General features: G+C 46.7%; 1 protein-coding gene across 7 annotated transcripts; it reads right to left on the bottom strand.

Annotated features, from left to right (window-relative positions):
- Positions 1–2,624: 2,624 nt before the first annotated feature.
- On the bottom strand, positions 2,625–9,313 carry nudt12 (nudix (nucleoside diphosphate linked moiety X)-type motif 12). 7 transcript variants are annotated; one of them, XM_084468127.1, is made up of 8 exons: positions 9,060–9,313; positions 8,336–8,542; positions 7,724–8,024; positions 7,369–7,627; positions 6,624–6,791; positions 4,398–4,511; positions 3,948–4,147; positions 2,625–3,879 (listed from the first exon to the last, which is right to left on the bottom strand). In XM_084468127.1, exons 2-8 carry the CDS (start codon positions 8,524–8,526, stop codon positions 3,769–3,771), a joined length of 1,344 nt encoding a protein of 447 aa, XP_084324253.1. In that variant the 5' UTR covers positions 8,527–8,542; positions 9,060–9,313; the 3' UTR covers positions 2,625–3,768. The 7 variants fall into 7 exon arrangements, with proteins under 7 accessions (XP_084324253.1, XP_084324255.1, XP_084324256.1 ...); XM_084468129.1 differs by having other exon boundaries at positions 9,064–9,313; XM_084468130.1 differs by having other exon boundaries at positions 9,072–9,313.
- Positions 9,314–19,452: the final 10,139 nt, after the last annotated feature.

The following is a 19,452-nucleotide window of genomic DNA, read 5'->3' as shown; positions in this document are numbered from 1 at the left end:
ATAACAAAGTTTCCTTTAACAGCAAACTTCTTGGTCACTAAGGGTTGAATGTACTCTTATTGGCAGACCATTGAGTGTTGAAATGATGAATAGCTTTAACCTTTTCTATTTGGTTTTCTCCTCAGATGTCTCAACAGCCACTCTCATCTCTTCTGTGATCCTATTGGTGGTCACGATGTTCCTCTGCGTCCTGTCCAGGGTGGTGTACGTACACATATAGAGATGTACTGTAGTACAAGTAGAGGGCTTAACATCACAATCCAACATGGGATTTTTTGTTGGTGATACTGTGCTATTTTGAGAGTTGTAATATAAAATGTAGTAAATATGCCATAACCTAAGGTAATGAAAACTTGGATTTGCCATGTCTCGCATGAGAAACAACATGCAAACAACAAACAACACAGAAATCAAACAAAACAATGTTCCTGTGATGACAAATAATGTCACAATTTATACTAAACTAGACAGTGAAGCCCATAAGGCGTTTAAAAGATAATGGTATATAATAGAAAAATCTTCATCTTTCAGCATTGCTCCTGTTTCCAGACCGGAAACAGCACTCAGCACTCGGACAACAAAAATAATCCAGTTTTTATATATTTTTTGTACTGGTGTTCTTCGGCAAGGTGTTCCATAGTCTTGCCGCCTTTACAGCAAAGAAGCAATTTACTTAAAGTGTGCGACTTACTAAAACGCTTTATAAAAAAATAACTTTCCAAGTCACAAAATAGGTGTTATTCATTGAAACAAGCGGGCTATTTTTATTTTGCAATATATTCACAGATAGAGCACGTCTGACTGATAAATTACTCTAGTGTACATTTGGTGTAATGACACCAAATGTAATGTTTTTTGCATGTTGTGTGCAGTGTGCACAAAGGATGTGTACAAACCATGTTGAGCCCTTAACTGTATTTGTGGTACAGGTGCAAGTATTACTTTGTGTCGAGGATTTCCAGCCCCAGGAGAAGCTCAATAGGACTCTGGCTGATGGATCAACACCAACAGGTGTGTGTGTGTGTGTTCTAAATACCATTAGTACTATAGGGTTGGTGTTAGTATGGTTATATGTGCTGCTCATATGTACAGGTGGTGGTGAGAAACATCTTGAATATCAAAGACTTTCTGGAGACTGATCTTTTGGGGGACAAACATCCCATCAAGATCACTGCAGGTGCACTAGAGGCCAGCGAGTGTACCGACGCCCCTCCAGCTGCTCTCGGAGAGCTACCCCTCTCCCAGGAATACGTGGCCCCTGCACAGGTCGTAGCCATGTCCTCGCTGTACAAAAACGAGTGCTTTCTTTTCCAAAGCATGGACTACATCGCCAACAGCCCTGTCGCCAAGGAAACACTTTCTGACTGGATGCAGCCCCTCATTCAACGACCCCTCCTTCGCAGCCATTGCTTATTTCCCCAGGAAGAGGAAGTGACCTCACAGCTCAGCAAGTTCCACAACCCAAAGGTTTTCAATCTTTGTTTAGGTGAGGGTCTGCACCTCGCAGGGGTTCCTCTGATGGTCTGCGAGGGAGATTACGTCCTCAGCTCAAACTTCACTGAGACCAGCCCTTTGGGAAATTCCTGTATCCAAGTGGCTGGTGCTGAAGTACAATAGTACTACCACACTTCTTGATACGTTCTAAAGCAAAGATTAAATATTTTACCCTGGACACGATTATCTTCCACCTGACTGAACCAGGATAATTTATCCTTCTCCGGGCGCAGTAAAAAAAGTGTGTACATATTCATGTTTACACTTTGGTAAAAAAACATTCATTGAAATAACTTGGCTCAACAGAGGATTCTGTATTTGCGGTTTGGTTTTAGAGTCAGGTTACTCTTTAATATTGTAATTCAATCATTTCAAATTAACTGAATTGATTTCATATTTGATCAATTCTTCCTCTGCATTGAAGGCATCCTGGCTAGGAGCAGTGGGCAGCCACAGGTTAGTGTGTGCAGCATGAGACCATTTTATTCAGGAAATTGTATTTTATTACATCAGCCATAACTTGGAAATATCTGACGTCTTTTGGATTTTTTAAAAAGAAATGGCTGCTCTGGAAAGAACCGTGTCATTTGAATGTTCTGTCGGAGTCTGGAAGAGCTTGGTGGCTGATGAGGACCCACACGGACCGTCTGCCCTTTTAGGGAATATCTGCAATGAACGTCTTAATCCAGGCTGATGTTGGGTTCTGGGGCCTCATGTACAAAGCTTGCTTACGCACAAAAAAGCTGCGTAAGCAACTTCTCACGCAAACGTTCGGATGTACAAAGACTGACTTGACGTGAGAAAGTGCGGTTCTCCACGCAAACTAAATGCCTGGCTTACGCACATTTCTGCTGCATTTTGTCAGTTGGCGGCACATAGAGGCAATGCAGCGCAACAACATTAGGCCTACTCGATCACGAGTCATGAAGTAATATTGCAATATGAGGCTAGTTCAAAGTGGATTTGAACGTCGGGATGTGTGATCTTAAATGCACTTCAATCATACATTATTGTTGTCGAGACGCATAATGTGACACTGTTGTTGATATTAGGCTAAACGTAAACAGACCCATAAAAATATATTGTTACTATTGGAGTTAAAAGGAAATTAAAAGGAAGCCCCAGCAATATTATTTTCAGTGATGACTTGTTTATTAAACGTTACATATTTCATGACCACGCATGACATCGCTAATGGATCTCTCTTCACGCATATGTCGTCAGATTCTTGACTGCAGTATTATTATTTGATGTTGCGTGGAGTAAGAACAAGCCATTGTTACTTAAATTCAATCTATCAATGAACCAGTCGGTCGATTTCGAATTATGTACATATTATTGACACCTTGGGTGTATGGGAACAACCGTCAGCATGCATCCAAATAAATGAGAATATAAAAGCATGCGCAAAATGTGGCAATAATCGATAGGTGTGATGGCAGTGTTGGCCTTGTTAGAAGATGGTCGCATTCGAAATGAAGGGTTGTACCGCGACAATTATGATTTTTTGGGCAAAAGTGAGCCGATCCCAAATCACAGCTGCCATCCTTTGCTCAAATAGGGCGAGCTCCCCGACTCCGCCCCGCTGCCCGTCTGACCCACACTTCTCCGGTGGGCAGACACCTTTCTTTTTACGTCCACCTTGATGTCCGACCACTTTTTTTTAATGTCAGCCAGAGTTCGGCTTTCGGCCCCAACCTCGTTGACCGACTTGGCAACATTTTCCCATGCCAGTTTTTTGCTTTTGGTGCTGATTCCGGATGAAAGAGAGCCAAACAAGATCTTATTTCTGGCCTCTACCTCCGAAATCAGCACCTCCACCTCGCATTCACTAAAGTTATTTTTTCTTCCTTTCTCCATTTTCTCCTTTCTCCTAACGAGCGCACTACTGCAGGTTTATTTATACGAATTAGCATATTAAATGAGGGAGGAGACTGGGTGGAGAGACGGGCTCGTGCACGTGCGCACAATTTCACGTTAATTGGGATGTACAAAGAGAATCTGTGTGAAATCGTGCTTACGCAAGGATTGATACATCCGGATTTATTTGTGCGCAGCAGCTTTCCAAATTTTGGCGTCCGCAAAGTTTTAGTCAGAAATCCACGCAAGTCTTAGTACATGAGGCCCCTGGTCTTCCATAGTGGTTATATGTTGGGGGTTGCATGTTGTCCTTTGTATGAAGCATGTTAGAGGTTGACTGTTGTATTCATGTTGGTGGTTGTATGCATGTATGTGATTGTAGAATGTTGCTGGTCATGTGTAGTATGTGAGGTGTTATAGGTTGGCGGTGCAGCCAATCCAGTGTTTGACGAGCTGGTGGGCGATGGTCTGTTGAGGAGGGAGGAGAAGGGCGGGACTACCTCCCCTGAAGAGGGCATCAATCACCTGGAAGACAGAAAACATGGTCACAATCACACACACACTGTCCGAGTGACAGTAGTGAAGTAGCTTACCTTTTGCCGTGGAAACCAGCGTGCTTCTTCAATCTCATTCTCATCCACTTTGATGTCCGTAGACAGTGCGACGGCCAGGCAGCCAATCATGAGGGAGGAGGGGATGGGCCAGGGCTGACATGCCACGTAGCGCACAGACCCCACCTTCACCCCGCTCTCCTCCTCCACCTCCCTCCGCACAGCACTCTCCACACTCTCTCCTAGGGGAGAACCACATGTTGATACTCTTCACTCTCCTAGAGGAAAACCACATGTTGATACTCTTCACTCACCTACACAAGAACCACATCTTTATACCTCCTGCTCACTCTCCCTCCCTCCAAACCTGTCCTCCTTACTCTGCACCACACTTTCTCCACCTTCTGTACATTCCCTCTCCTCCTCCTAGTCCCTCTCCTCACTCCTCCTTTCAGGATTCACCTCCTCTGTTGTGTTGTTTGTGTTAGTTACCCGGCTCTATGAAGCCAGCCAGACAGGAGAACATCCCAGTGGGGAATATCTTCTTGCGTCCCAGCAGACACTGCTCACCATCTGGATGGAGGACCAGCATGATCACCACTGGGTCTGGGGTCAAGGTTCAATCACAACACCAGGAGGTCAAAGGTTAGACACCACATGACAGAATAGGGCTTGTGGATGTTTGTCTTATAAACCATGAAGACATCAAGCACACGGGTCAGTCCTACAGTTTCACTAGAGTATTAATGAAAGGCCCTGTGAATGTCTTTGTAGCTGGTTTATGCCCGTGTCACACTGTCCCGAAATTGCCACCAGATAAACACACAAATGTGGAATTTTGAATTTCGCACGAAGATGGCCCCGAACTTGGTCAACAGCTGAAGCAAGTACAATGCCTACAGAAGGTCAAACGATGGCACCCAAACCACACATCGTATTGAGGGTACGATGCATTTGAACTAGGTCACGAAGGCGTCACTTGACCTCCCGTTGGTATAACACCTTCATATAATCATCTATCTGATATTTAGATATCATCTATCATATCTAAATAATCTATATAATCGATATATAATATATCTGTCGCAGCCGTTCAAATGAGGCTATTGATTTTCTGTTAAAGGTGTCTGACTTGTTTATTTATGAATCATATCCATTTTTTGAGACCCGCCCCCGCCCGCACCTGCAAATTTCAGCACCAGATCCGACCTGTCATCCGTGATCAAAATTGAATCCGCACCAAAACATCGAAAGGATCTCCCTTGGGTGGCTTTCACTCGATTTATGCAGTCTTCGGGCAGCGCAGTGTCATCACTGGAGTCCCTGCTCCACGTCTGACAAATGATCAGCTGTTGGAACCAGACGAGGTCTCTTCGCAGCTGGGAGTCAAGTGTCTGTATCGTTGACTAAATCGGACGTCACAATCCGCCCATTTTAGCAACTTTTATGCGGGTACCCGACCCGTTGCAGGACTGATATAATACCGTTTATGCTGAGACTGCTTCGCTGTTTGCTACCTGTAGGGTCTGTGTGCGGGCTTTGCGCACAGCTATCTGGTGTGTGTTTGTCAGGTGAAAACTAAACGTCAAGGGAAAGAGGCGGTAGTTGAAAAAAGTATTTACACCGCTTATTAAGTTCACTCGTTGCTTATAATGGTTTATTCATTTCCCAGTATTATTTCCTTAATTTAGAAGACAGTTCATTTTTTAATTGTAAAATTAATGCAATAATTTTTTGAAGTTGCGAGTTTTTCAAATTATTGGAAGCGACCTCGCCTGCTGTACACGGTCAAAATAGCAGAGACAATATCTATATAATCATTTTGATATAGGCCTAATAACCAGGAACTGAATTGTGATTAATTGTGATTGAAGCTTTGGGAGTTACACACGCCTCTGCTCTGGAGAGTTGCTCAGGACTGACTGAGGAAGATGCTCTGAGGCTGGCCTTTTAAATGTCCATGTTACCATGACACATCGAAAACGCTTGAGCTACTCAAATTCGGCTGTCTTCACCGACACCGTGGACCCATCTCGATGTCATCGAACTCTTAATACGACGGCTACACAACGGCATTGTGAGGGCTTCACGTAGTCATGGTGCCTTCCTAAGACAATCGGGCAGCTTCTTGTTTCCTTCGCATTGTCTTCGTGAGGCGATGGCACCGATGATCACACAAACATGACACGACTTGACAAGATGCCATCACAATGGCCTTACGAAGGGCAAAATGGACACACAAATTCAACAAGAAAATGAACCTTTGCAAGGTCCTTTGGCAAGCCAAAGATTTTGCCACCGCTCACGAAGTTGCTGCCGGAGCCTGAGAAACTCCACCGGCGGTCATATGATGGCTTCAGATGCCTTCACGAATGGTCCGATGTGTTTACGATCAGAGCCGAATTTGAACATTTCCTTTATCGTGTGTTTATCTGGTGTCAATTTTGGGACAGTGTGACACGGGCATTAGGGATGGACACATAGGGATGTGTTCCCTATCCCTACACGCCTACCTATTATCTTTGTATAATGTATATTAATATACTTCTCAAAGACGGTTAATAAACTGAGTATTGGAAAGACTTTGGACTGTAGCGTGGTCTGTTGTGAAAACAAGATCAAGCCAGTGCATTAAAACAATCGTACCACAAATCAAACCATATCATGAAAATTAAACAAACTACAGTGGTGAAAGAAAAAGAGCATGGGTCTGATTACCGACGCGAGGGTAGCTGGTGTTGTGGACCCCCTGCTGACTGCTACAGTTGGCATTGGTGCAGGTCCTCTTGTACCCCGCCTCCTCCGACCTTGAACTGCTCCCACAGGTTGGGCAGAAGGCGTAACGACTGTGCCACGCTAACACCGCCCGTGCCTGCGCTAAGATACCTGGGGGTTGGAGGTCCAGTTTCAGAGTATAACTGAAGAAGGACAAGGCAAGTGATACTGTTGATTAGCTGCTGCTTGTGCACCCAGGGTCTCTACCCCCCTGGGTCCCTATGCCGTGGGTCTCTATGCCCCCAGGGCCCTATTCCCTGGGCAGCAAACCCCCTGGGTCCCTATGCCCTGGGGCTCAACCCCCCTGGGTCTCTACCTCATGGGTCCCTTTGCCCTGGGGCTCAACCTCATGGGTCCCTTTGCCCTGGGTCACTCCTCCCGGGGTCTCTACCTCATGGGTCCCTTTGCCCTGGGTCACTCCTCCCTGGGTCTCTACCTCATGGGTCCCTTTGCCCTGGGTCTCTACCTCATGTCATGGGTCACTCCTCCCGGGGTCTCTACCTCATGGGTCCCTTTGCCCTGGGTCGCTACTCCCTGGGTCTCTACCCCGTAGGTCCCTATGCCCTGGGTGCCTATGCCATGGATCTCTACCTCCTGGGTCTTACTGCCTGGGTCTATCATAAATGAACTAGGAATCCTTATTGAAAAACAAGTCAGTTAATAAATAAAACATTCTACTTCTACTGACCCGCCTCGTCCTGGCTGAAGTTCAGCAGGTCTCTGTTGGGTCTGCATGCCCAGAAGAGGTCCTTCTCCCCACCCAACTTAAGCAAAACCTCTGGATCCTCTGTGGAGTTGATGGCAAACCAGGCAAGAGGCTCACTGGAGGTCTGAGGGGAGGAGGAGGGACGTCTCCTCTCCACGCCCAGGAAGACCAGCACTGAGCCTGGCTTGAGAAGCAACTCCTTTACCAGCGAGGAGGACAACCGGCACAAGCTGGTCTGAGCCTGTTGGGACCAGAACAACACCTGGTCTCAGTCTGTTGGGACCAGAACACAAGACGACCTCCCTCTTTAACTCCCTCCGAGGACCAGACTACCTACCCCAGGCCCTTTGCTGGGCTCCAGACTGCAAACCAGAGGGCTGAGATTGGAGAAGAGCAGGAAAACGGAGTCGGGTCGGTTCTGTTTGTCTTGCTGCCACGCCGCATCGCTCCTCCTCTCGCTCAGACGGTCCAGAGGCTCTGCGCTGAAGTAGATCTCCTGGCTCGGGTTAGTGGTTGCTAGGATGCGTTGGGATTGGTCGTCCGTCTCCACCAACAGGTGGCCGATGTGCGTGTGACCCCAGAACTTGGCGATGTCATAGGCTGTCTGGGATGAGCGATTTACGACCAAGCGATCGGCCCTAAAGAAGGGAAAGAAGGAGAGCGGTCAAGGGGAGAGAGGAGATTGTTCAAAATTCTAGGGCTACTCAGTCCAGTGGTTGATTTTTAACTAGGTTGTTTAAAGCACAGTGTCAGCAACATAAGTTTTGAACACTTTAACTTTATTTAAATCTTGAATTACAATTCTTTTCATAAGCCCATATATCTTGGAATGAATTTAGTTTACTGCAGACTTTTAACTTTTATATCAAACTTTAATACCATGATGTATTTGTATTTTATTTTTATAAATACATATGGGTTTTGGGTTATAGAGGGTTGCGGTTCGAACCCGTGTGACAGCAGGGTCTCTGCTGCGGTGAAGTGTCCGTTGCGGGCGGCCAACATCAGAGCAGTCCAGCCGTTGGCTCCGGGCCGGTTGAGGAGGGAGGCGCTGCGGGAGAGCAGGCTCGACAATGCCGCCACATCCCCCCTGGACGCCGCGTCCACAAACCTCTCCACCATCTCCTCCATCACGTTCATCCTCACACTCTGTCTACTGGAGATAAACGGAAGGATCGTTGGTCATATCAGATAAGTATAACTTTCTGTCAATAAGACTGTGAAGCGTTCTCAGAACACTGAAATGAACATAGACAACTGTCTATCTTTCACATTGGATGACGAAAGTCTTTCTTTCGGTTAAGTTACATACTCAGGTGTGGCATGGACATACGGTAGACAGATAATACATATTAACACCAAGGCGAGCAGCGATGTTGGAGCAACATTTCTTCTAATGAACATATGTCAGCAACATTTCATAGATCGTAGATTTAACCTTGACGTGAGTCCGTCAGTCTGACCTCCTCGTCGGGGAACACTGTGGTGTTGTATAATGTTAGTTGCGTAAACGGGCTGAGTTGCATTCAAGAACGCTACGTGTTGCTGCCGGTGTTACACACTAATGGTTCCCGAGCTGTTTGGTTCTCGACCGCGTGCATGTGGCGGGCACGAGCATATTTAACCAGATGAAGCGGAGCTCACGTCAGAATATTAGTCGAAATTCAACAAACCTACTGTTACACCTTTCCTGTTTTCTGGCTCTCAGACCGTAGTCGGGGAGCACAGGGGAGACGTCCCTCCAGGGCCGATGTCCTTTCGGGGGTAACACCCTTCACTATGACCGGCAGTGGGTCTGTTCATAGGTCGGAAGACACGGGCACTGATTCTTGGCGGCTTGGTACTTTATTCATTCAACAGTACACGTCTGCTCCAAAATCATAACCGGACTCGTCTAATTCCTCCCTAGACTGACCCTCGCTCACTCGCTCGTTCACTCATTCGTTGACTCGTTCGCTGACGACACACACACACACACACACACACACACACACACACACACACACATTCTCGCGCACACGCATACGCTACTCTCGTAACACTACCCCCACTCTGGATGACAATTAAAACAGAATTTCACTCCAGTACAATAATAAACACCAACATGTCCATACAGATATACAGCCCCCATACACATTCAATCTAGTTGAAAGGATGCAGTATAACTAGTAGGCGTCAATTTAAGAGGAATGCCGATAAGGTGTAGCTTGTAGTGCAAAGGCAAGAATTTAACTGTGCTGCGTTTAGTGCACATATTACAGTTGAGCAAAACAAACCCTGAAAAGGCATTAAAATACCCATTACTCAGGCTATGAGCAGGAGATATAATTAGCATTTTAAAGGATAATAGTAGTTCTCTGTAATTACTCAAAATATTAACAGAAAAATACACCAAATGCAGTTTACCCCATAGTGCATACAACAACCATTACCGCCAAGTTTTTTTTAAGTATAGAAAATAACAATTAGCTGGAAGAGCCTATAACAGTTGACTTTGTATCAAACTTTTTACCTTTAAGTTCTCTTTTTATATATATATTCTTTACCAAGAGAAATACAAAACATAAGCAAAACATAAGCGATAAGCAACTATTTTTTTTTTAGCATTGTAAACATTGCCCTTCAAGTCTTGGAACTGCCCATGAACACGGGCGCTCAGTGAGCCACCCACTCACCAAACTGAGTCGGTGGTCTACGCCTGCGGTGGGGCCTTTGAGAACGAGGGCTCTGAGGGTGCTGCACCGCCGCACCACCCCCACTGCCCTCGAAGTCCACAGGAACGGAGGAGTCAAGGTGAGTGGTGGAGGGATGAGAAGCAGCAGCTACAGGAATGTCCACAGCTGGATCTGATGGGGGAAAGCTGGAGCTGTCATCAGCGTCGGAGAAGAGCTGGGGCAGACCTAGTAGAGTGTCAGCAGGATCTACGTCGTCTGGGGGTGACACCTCCATTGGTGTCCAGCTCTGGGCTTGCTCCAGGGCCCAAGTATTGTCCAGTGGGTCCCGGCAGCGATAAGGCTTTAGCTGATCGTGGTGAACCACTTTTACTTTAGTCTTTGGCCCTTTCTGGATTCGATAAACCAGGTCGTCCAACTGACCCAGAACGAAGAATGGCCCTTCGTAAGACGGGAGGAACTTCCTCACTTTGTTCTTGAATTTCTTTGTTCCTTTGATGAGGTACCACACAGCATCACCAACATTGTAATGTGTGCGGCAACAGTTCTTGTCATATTGTCTCTTTGCACGTTTCACAGACTCTCCGAGAGCATCTCTGGTGATTTGGTGCACCAGCTCCAGTCGCTCTCGAAGGTGCCGGACAAACTCAGGGGCTGAGGGAGCTGGTTCAGGGTCCGGCGGCAGGCCGGATACCAGGTCTACTGGCTCACTCACTTCCCGGCCAAACATCATGTAGTTCGGGGTGAAACCAGTTGAACTGTGCTTTGTTGCTCTGTAGGCCATGACAGCGTAGGGAATCATGAGGTCCCAATCCCAATGGCACCGCTCGGCTGTCGTGGCCAGGATCTTTTGCAGAGTGGCATTGAACCTTTCAACTTGTCCATCGGACTGAGGACGGAAAGGTGTGGTGTGTGTTTTGTCGATCCCGAACAGCGTGCACATTTTCTGGAACACCTCAGACTCGAAGTTCCGGCCTTGGTCGCTGTGCAGTGTCTGCGGGGCTCCATAGCGACACACCCACTCTGAGGCGAGCACTTCAGCCACAGTTACAGCTTGTTCGTTAGGGAGGGGAAAAGCTTCGACCCATTTTGTGAAATAGTCCTGTATTACCAGCACATATCTGTTGTTGCGCTCGGTCTCATTCAGTGGCCCCATAATATCCAAAGCGATGCGCTCCATAGGCGCTCCGACTCAAACAGTGCCCATGGGGGCTTGTGGTGTTTTCCGTGGCCTGGCTTTTGATGCACAGCTGGTGCAGGTGTTACACCACAGGGCAACGTCCTCCCTCATTCTGTACCAAAAGTATCGGGTTTGCAGCCGAGCTACAGTGCGCTCTACACCAAAATGTCCACCAACTTGTCCCTCATGCATCTGTCTCATGATGTCCGGCCGGAAGGTGCGGGGCAGCACCACTTGTGGATAGAATTGGGTATCGTCCAGGCAGTAGAACCGTCTAACTAACACTCCATCTCTGATGTAGAGGCGTTTCCACTGGCTCCAATATGTCTTTGTGGCTGGGCTGCATGGTGAGACTGTTACCCATGCAGGACGTTCTCCGCTGGTTTCCAACCAGGTCCTGATGGGTGCAATGTCTGCGTCGTCTTCCTGGGCTTGTCGCAGCTCCTCCAGGGACCAACCAAACAGTTCATTTTCTTTTGACTTAGTCAGGTACATTTTCTCGGGGGACTTAAAGTTGTTAGAGTCAGCTGGCAGGGCCTTGTCTACCCCCACTAGACTTACTTCTGCGGGAGCTGGGTGTCTCTCTACCCCCACTGGACTCAGCATCGCCTGGTTGATGTCAGAGTCCAAATTGCACTGCACAGCCTGGTGACTGACGTTCAACTGAGGAGATGGGCTGGGGAGCTTACAAGGACAGGACTGACGGCAGGGTCTCCGGGAGAGGCTGTCTGTGTTGCCGTGAAGCTGGCCAGGGCGATGGATGATCTCGAAGTTGTATTCGCCAAGTCTCTCGAGCCACCTGGCGAGCTGTCCCTCAGGCTCCTTCATCCTTGTTAGCCACCGAAGGCTGCTGTGGTCGGTGCGCACCATGAAGCGCCGCCCCAGGAGATACTGGCGAAAGTGTGACGTGAAGTCGACCACGGCTAGCAGTTCTCGCCGTGTGGTACAGTAATTCTGTTCAGTTGTGGACAGCTTGCGGCTTCCATAGGCTAGCACACGTTCCACACCCTGCTGAACTTGTGAGAGAACAGCGCCGATACCGACGTCGCTGGCGTCTGTGTCCAGTATCATGTTGCCTTGGTCGAGTGGGTAGCCCAGGATTGGCGCGGTTGTTAGCAGGCATTTGAGTTCTTTAAATGCCGCCTGGCATTCTTCAGACCAACGAAACTGGGCATGCTTCTTGGTCAGGGCATGGAGAGGTTCTGCAATGGAAGCAAAGTCTTTAACGAACCGCCGATAGTAGGATGCAAGGCCCACAAAGCGACGGACATCTTGGAGTGACGTCGGTGTTGGCCAGTCCTGCACTTTCTGGACTTTGTTGGGGTCAGTGGCCACACCGCTCTCTGAAACAATGTGACCCAGGTAGGCTACTTGGCGGCGGAAGAGGCAGCACTTAGACGGTTTTAGTTTCAGTTTGGCCTGGTGGAGACGACTGAAAACCTGGCCCAGCCGCTGCAGCATCTGTGGAACGTCGCTGCCAAGAACGATGATGTCGTCCAGGTACACTAGGCAGGTCTCCCACTGCATGCCGGCCAGCACCCGGTCCATCAAGCGCTGGAATGTCGCCGGAGCATTACACAGTCCAAATGGCATGACATTCCATTGAAACAGTCCATTTTTGGTGCAGAATGCTGCTGCTTTGCGTGCTCTTGGGGTCAGTTCGACTTGCCAGTAGCCGGCCGCGAGGTCAAGGGTGCTGAACCACTTGGCATCAGAGAGGGTGTCCAGCGTATCTTGGATGCGGGGCAGAGGATATGCGTCTTTAATCGTGCAGTCATTCAGGGCTCTATAGTCTATGCAGAGGCGGTACGTCCCATCTTTTTTTTTTACCATCACTATGGGCGATGCCCAACTGCTGTTGCTGCGGCGGGCCAGCCCTGCCCCCAGGCTCTGTTGTATCTGTTGGTCAGCATCCTGTTGTTTCTCCAACGCCATCCGGCATGGTGGTTGCTTGACTGGGAGGCCTGGCATGGTTACGATGTCATGCTGAACCAGGCTGGTCCTGCCGAGGTCAGTGGGTCCTGTGGAGAACACATTTTCATAGGTGCACAGCAGCTGAGCTAGCTGCAGCTGCTCCTCTTGGTTAAGCTCAGTAGAGCTCTGGGCATAGAGCTCCTGTAGGTGCTGGGGGACCGAAGGGGGGCTGCTGACAGTCTGTTCAGGCTGGTTGTGGGCAACCGCGTTTGCAGGCTGCAGAACATTTGCCGGCTGGAGGAGTCCCACGATGGCCCCCTTTTTAATGGTTACGGCACTGTTGCCCGGATTGAAGATGCGGAGGGGCATGGTCTTATGGGGCTGGGCTTCCACTAAAACTCGGGCCACTAACAGTCTGTGTTTTTCAACAAAGCCTTTGGTGGGGCTCAGCATCAATTCCCCTTCAACTGGATCTTTAAGGTGGATGTTGCCTCTTACCACATACTCCTGCCCAGCCTCCAGCACCACCGTCCGGGCCACTCTCACTGCGTGCGCCTTTGGTTTGTTTTTGGAATCTAAATACGGCACCTCTTCTCCAAACAGCACAATCCGTTGATTCCCAAAATCAAGACGTGCCTGGGCCTGGCTCAGGAATGGATGGCCCAGGAGGGCCTCGTCACCAGCTATATCAGCAACCAGGAAGAGGACGCTCACCTGACGGTTGTGGATCTGGACAGAGATGTGAGCTTCGCCGAGCACGGGTATGTCACCAGGCCCAACACCGATCAGAGTCTCTACAATGGATGACTGAAGTGGAGGCCTGACATCTGGATGAATGGCGTTGTAATGACAGAGGAAAAACACTTTTCCGAGCCCCACTGTCCAAAACAGCACACATTTCTAGCTCGTACACAATCATGTGAATGCTCATTTCTTGACCATGGGCCTTAAGGTGAAGCACAGCGGACCTTGAGCTTTGAGGGGACATGGTTGAAGTTAGAGCTCTAGCTGCATTGCTTGGTGACGAGGCCCTCCTGGGCCATCCATTCCTGAGCCAGGCCCAGGCACGTCTTGATTTTGGGAATCAACGGATTGTGCTGTTTGGAGAAGAGGTGCCGTATTTCGATTCCAAAAACAAAACAAGGAGGGCCTCACCCGGGTTGCGGACACGCTGTCTCAGCTCGATAGCTACTGCAGCTGCATGCTGCGAGGAAGGGCCGTATGCAGTTTCTATCTCCTCCACCAGGCGGACGTAGTCCCACTGGGCGGACCGGGGATTTCTGTGGACGATGGCTCCGGCTGCACCCACCATGCAGAACTTCAACTGGACAGCCATTGTCTTTGCGGACCAGTAGTTAGCTTTAGCACAACTCTCGAACCTGTGCAGGAACTCTGTCCAGGGTGTGGTGCCATCATACTGTCCGGGTCTCAAAATGGGGACTCTTTCTCGATGATCATAGTCATCCTCACTCTCAGAGGAGGGCTGATGTGACTTTGGCTGCTCACCTTTGCGAAAAGAGCTCTTTAACTTCATAGTCTGACTGTGCCCTGGCTCCGGCAAATGTCCATAGTTAATATCCTTCGATGAAGGACAGGTGGTGCACAGGCATGTGGGGGCTGGGGGGCAACTGATCTTGGGGGTGCTGTGGATGTAACTCCCCTGGTCCGAGGAAAAGGGGTTTGAATGTGGCGTTGCAATAGCAGCAGGTTGTGGAATAAAGTTGTTTAATGGTGGTACATGGGGTTGGTGGTTGTGCACATGAGAACACAAGTCACTTTGTTTGTTGGCCACACCACGTTGAAAACAGTAACTGTCCTCCTCGGAATTAATGAAGGGGTTCTTGCTCGAGAACTTGGGTTGAATGAGCTCACATGGCGCCGCCGCATGCCTCGTTTTAATAGGCTCCACTTCACGGTGGAACACGTTAGAAAGTCCATAATAACTTGTATTTCCTTCACTCGTAGTGTCTATGGTCTCTTCCACATCACCGTCGTTTATCGTTACGAACGGGTTGGACTTTGAGTAGCCGAAATTGCACGGGCTACGGCGGTTAGCGTCCGCCATCTTAGCTTAGCTGAAACAGGTAAACAATGCTTTCCCGCTTATTCTTTTGTCTCTTCTAACTTCTCCGGTTTATTTCACCGTTCTTTCTTTGCTCACCACTGCCTTTCCGTTTGCGTGAGAGGGTCCCTTCGTGGTCGCCAATGTTACACCTTTCCTGTTTTCTGGCTCTCAGACCGTAGTCGGGGAGCACAGGGGAGACGTCCCTCCAGGGCCGATGTCCTTTCGGGAGTAACACCCTTCACTATGACCGGCAGTGGGTCGGAAGACACGGGCACTGATTCTTGGCGGCTTGGTACTTTATTCATTCAACAGTACACGTCTGCTCCAAAATCATAACCGGACTCGTCTAATTCCTCCCTAGACTGACCCTCGCTGAAATTCAGTGTTAACATCCGGGGTCCCAAGGAAGAGCAATCGATGCCAGATCGCGGTCAAGTAATAAGAGTGTCACTCCTTGCATACCTGACTGATGCTGGAAGGCATGTGCAAAGCAGGGTTCAGCCATGTCCAACGAAAACGGCTGTGATGATGTCTTGATGGGTCTTTCTTTCTTGATACAAACGTTAATTCTAAACAGCATTTTACATAGTAGCCTATAATAGGAAATGCCAAGGGCGTAGGAACCGGGGGGGACGTGTCCCCTCCAATATTTATAGACAGGCGCATTTGTCCCACCCAAAAATTATACTGCGAGGAGAAATTTTTTAAATATTATTTTGAAAGTGCAACACAGCGTCTTGTCACCGGCCCCCTGAGCTCGATGGTGTTTTGTGCCCCCAACGGAGCCTTCAAGGTAGCCTGATTCCGTCCGCCTCCATACTTCCACTCGATTTTCATTTCCCTTCAGTACAATTTATTTTCCCTCAAGTTTGTCCCTCCAATCAGCGAACAGGAGGCGCGGCCTGAGAACAGTGACGTACAGGTCGTGCGCGAGTTTCAGTTGTAGTCAAACGAATACCAGGAAGCAGCAGGAAGAAATACGTCACGACCAAACGTTAGCGATTGGTTAAGGCAGATCCGGAGTGGCACTGGGCAGAGCCAATAGGTTTTAAACTTCAACAGCACCCGCCTTCAAGTGAGCAATTGTTTGTCTCTATAGCAGTTCTAGACCATCGGTATGAATGAAATGAGTACAAAGGTCTAGTTAGGACTAGACTACCTTCAAGGCAGCACAGCCTGGCAGACTTTTCTTTTTCTAGTGTTTCTTGACTGAACAGACACCTAAGCTAGGTCTGTTCTTTTTACTTTTTAAAGTCATGGTTAGCACAAGTGCAGTCAATGTGTTATAAATATCAGTATGTTGATATCAAGGATATGGTTTACTATTAACGGGCTAGCCGTTGGTGCTAAGCAAGGCAAGGCAACTTTATTTATATAGCACTTTTCATACACAAGGCAGACTCAAAGTGCTTCACATATAAACATTGTCATACAATAAAAGAATATAATAGATAAGTAAAAAGTAAAATAGATAGAAAATAAAGGCAAAGTTAAAAAAAAAAAAGTTTTAGAAAGGCAGTTAAAAAAATGCATTTTAGAAAGTGAGAAAATAAAGGCAAAGTTACTAATAAAATAAAAAATAGAAGCATTGTAGATTTAAGATTTAGCAGAAAGCTAAAGCAAACAAAAGTCTTCAGTCTTGTTTTAAGCTAACTAAGTTAGCTAGCTAACTTCCAGGCAGCCAATTAATTTTTAGCTAACTCTTTAAAGTCATGGTTAGCTCAATTGCAGTCAATGTGTTAAAATAACTAGCAATGGTGGACATTCAAGTTATGGTGGCAAGTAACCTAACTAAATCAATATGTGACAAGTACGACTCAACCTTGTTTTAAGTAAGGTGCACATTGAGACTAACCAACTTCCAACTAACTCTGTAATGCTGGCTACCTCTGAGGCAGCCTGTTGAATTGCTCTACCTTCAATGCAGCTTGGGTTATGTTGTCACACTGGGTAACTCAGAGGTATCCAGTTGTTGAAAGATAACTGGGAGTTATCTAGACATAAGTAGGTTAAGTCAGACAGACTTCCAACTAACTCTGAAATGACGACAAGGGCAAATTCCTGTCCAGCGTATGTGTCCTTCCATTTTGTAACAAGCGCCAACTTCAGGGGTTGTGTTGTGAGGCAGATGTGCGAGCATAATGGCCATGACATAACCAACTCAAAAGAAAGTAGAATGAACCGCATAAACGCAGACTTGGTGGAATTCATTCACGGTGGGATTTCTCAAGGGCTCTCAAATAGCGCCATTCTTTTAAAATCCATTCACTGGTCCCAGAGCCGGGGAAAAACTGACTTTATGGACTGAACATTCGAGTACAAACACCGTGCTTGTACATAGTAAGAGAACATGGGGTCACAAGTTCTAAACTGAGCTCAGAGTGGGTTGGTTGTATATATTTTTTTTTATTAAAACATTTCTGATGCTTTTGTTGCATTTTTCTAATATATGTTTTACTTGAGACCCCAAAGACAGACACGCAAGAGGAACATCCTGCCTTCATTCAGTATTCTTTGAAAACTGTGATTGTCTTGTAATGTGTGAACCCATAAAGATGAATGATTTTTGTTAATTGATGGATACATTGACTTCATTATTTAATTAGAATTCCATTTAAGTACTGTGTTTGTTACAAAATTACAAGCATATTTCGAATATTTAGTTGATGAACAAAATGGGTTCAGAAGGAGTCGAGCCTGCATTGATCATATTCATACAATTTCAACAATTGTCAGGACAAGAATTGCAGAAAATAAATCTACTTTTGTATGTTTTGTGGATTTCCAAAAGGCTTTTGATTGGGTAAATAGAGATCTGCTTGCCTTAAAACTTTTAAAAGGAGGTGTGGATGGTAAATTCTATCAAGCTCTAAAGTCACTGTATAGTTCCCCAGTTGCATGTGTTCAGGTAAATGATTTTCAAGCTGACTGGTTTAAAACCCCCTTTGGTGTTAAACAGGGTGATGTCCTGTCCCCTAGTTTGTTTTCTCTTTATATAAATGACCTGGCTTTTGAAATCAAGAATTCTAATTTAGGTATACATTTGAATGATTTAACTGTGGGTATTTTGTTGTACGCGGATGATATTGTTCTGCTGGCTGAATCGGAGGATGATTTACAGAATATGTTAAACTTAGTACAGACCTGGTGTTGCAGATGGAGGCTGTCCATAAATCAGAGTAAAACACAGAATTCATTTTAGAAAAAAAGGTGTCCCAAGAAGTGAGAAAATCTTTACTTTTTCTGACATGCCATTAGAAAATACATCTGTTTATAAATATTTAGGATTTCCACTTGATGAATTTATGAATTATGAAAATGGAATTAAACTCCTGGCTGATTCAGCTGGCAGAGCTTTGTGTTCCATTGTTAACAAGTTAGAAATATGTAAAGACCTTGGTTATTCTACATACTCTCAATTGTATGATGCATGTGTTTCTCCCATTGTAAATTATGCTGCTGGGGTATGGGGATTTAAAGAAAGAAGGATTTCAGATGCAGTACAAAACAGAGCTATACACTGTTTTCTGGGTATTCATAAATATGTTCCCTCTTTGGCTGCTCAGGGTGACATGGGCTGGATTCCTGGTATAAAAAGGAGAAAGTGTGATATGATTAGACTGTGGAATCGTTTTATTAATATGTCAGATGACAGGATCAATAAGAAAGTTTTCCTTTGGAGTAAAGTCCAGAACTCTCCATGGGCCGCAGAGATTCATGCTGTCTTTGAAGAAGCCGATTTTCAGTATATCTTGTAATACTCTCACATAGCCACATCCAGCAGCACCAAGCATAGTTTAGAGGTAATTTCCCCTCACAATCGCCAGAGGGCAGCACTGAACACATTTGACAAATTAAGCAGTAATACTCTCACACAACCTCAGAGGGCAATACTGAGCACATTTAACAAAGTTACAAACATTTACACTAGGGGCAGCAACGGACATTCAGAGGAAGTGAGCAAGTTTTTTAGAACCATAGAAGAAGTCTACTCTCACCTGTTTATAAAAAGCAGGAGCTGAACAAAGGAGGCAGAATCTCTTGGGCGGCGTATCGATTAGATGTAAAGCTTAGAGACGCTCCACGCGTGTTATATACGATCCCTCCTTTTGTTTCATAGACGATAGACAATAGATCAATAACCTTAACCAAATAAACTGAGTTAAAAGCGATCCTGTCTCGGCGGCTTTTCCTGGACTAAAATATCATAACAATCTATAGAAATAATTTATCAT

The sequence above is a fragment of the Micromesistius poutassou genome, assembly GCF_964030765.1.
Source record: "Micromesistius poutassou genome assembly, chromosome: 5".
In the NCBI taxonomy this organism is placed as follows: domain Eukaryota; kingdom Metazoa; phylum Chordata; class Actinopteri; order Gadiformes; family Gadidae; genus Micromesistius; species Micromesistius poutassou.
Note: the sequence above shows the minus strand (reverse complement) of the source record. Positions and strands in the feature narration are given on the sequence as shown.

Bases quoted from the DNA above. Each gene is read 5' to 3' on its own strand.
- nudt12 (XM_084468125.1), bottom strand. From the start codon at position 8,790: ATGTTCATTAGAAGAAATGTTGCTCCAACATCGCTGCTCGCCTTGGTG. The intron at 7,628-7,723 runs GTAGGTAGTCTG...TGGTCCCAACAG, and splicing joins AGCCCAGCAAAGGGCCTGGG to GCTCAGACCAGCTTGTGCCG. The intron at 6,792-7,368 runs GTCAGTAGAAGT...TCCAACCCCCAG, and splicing joins CTTCAGCCAGGACGAGGCGG to GTATCTTAGCGCAGGCACGG.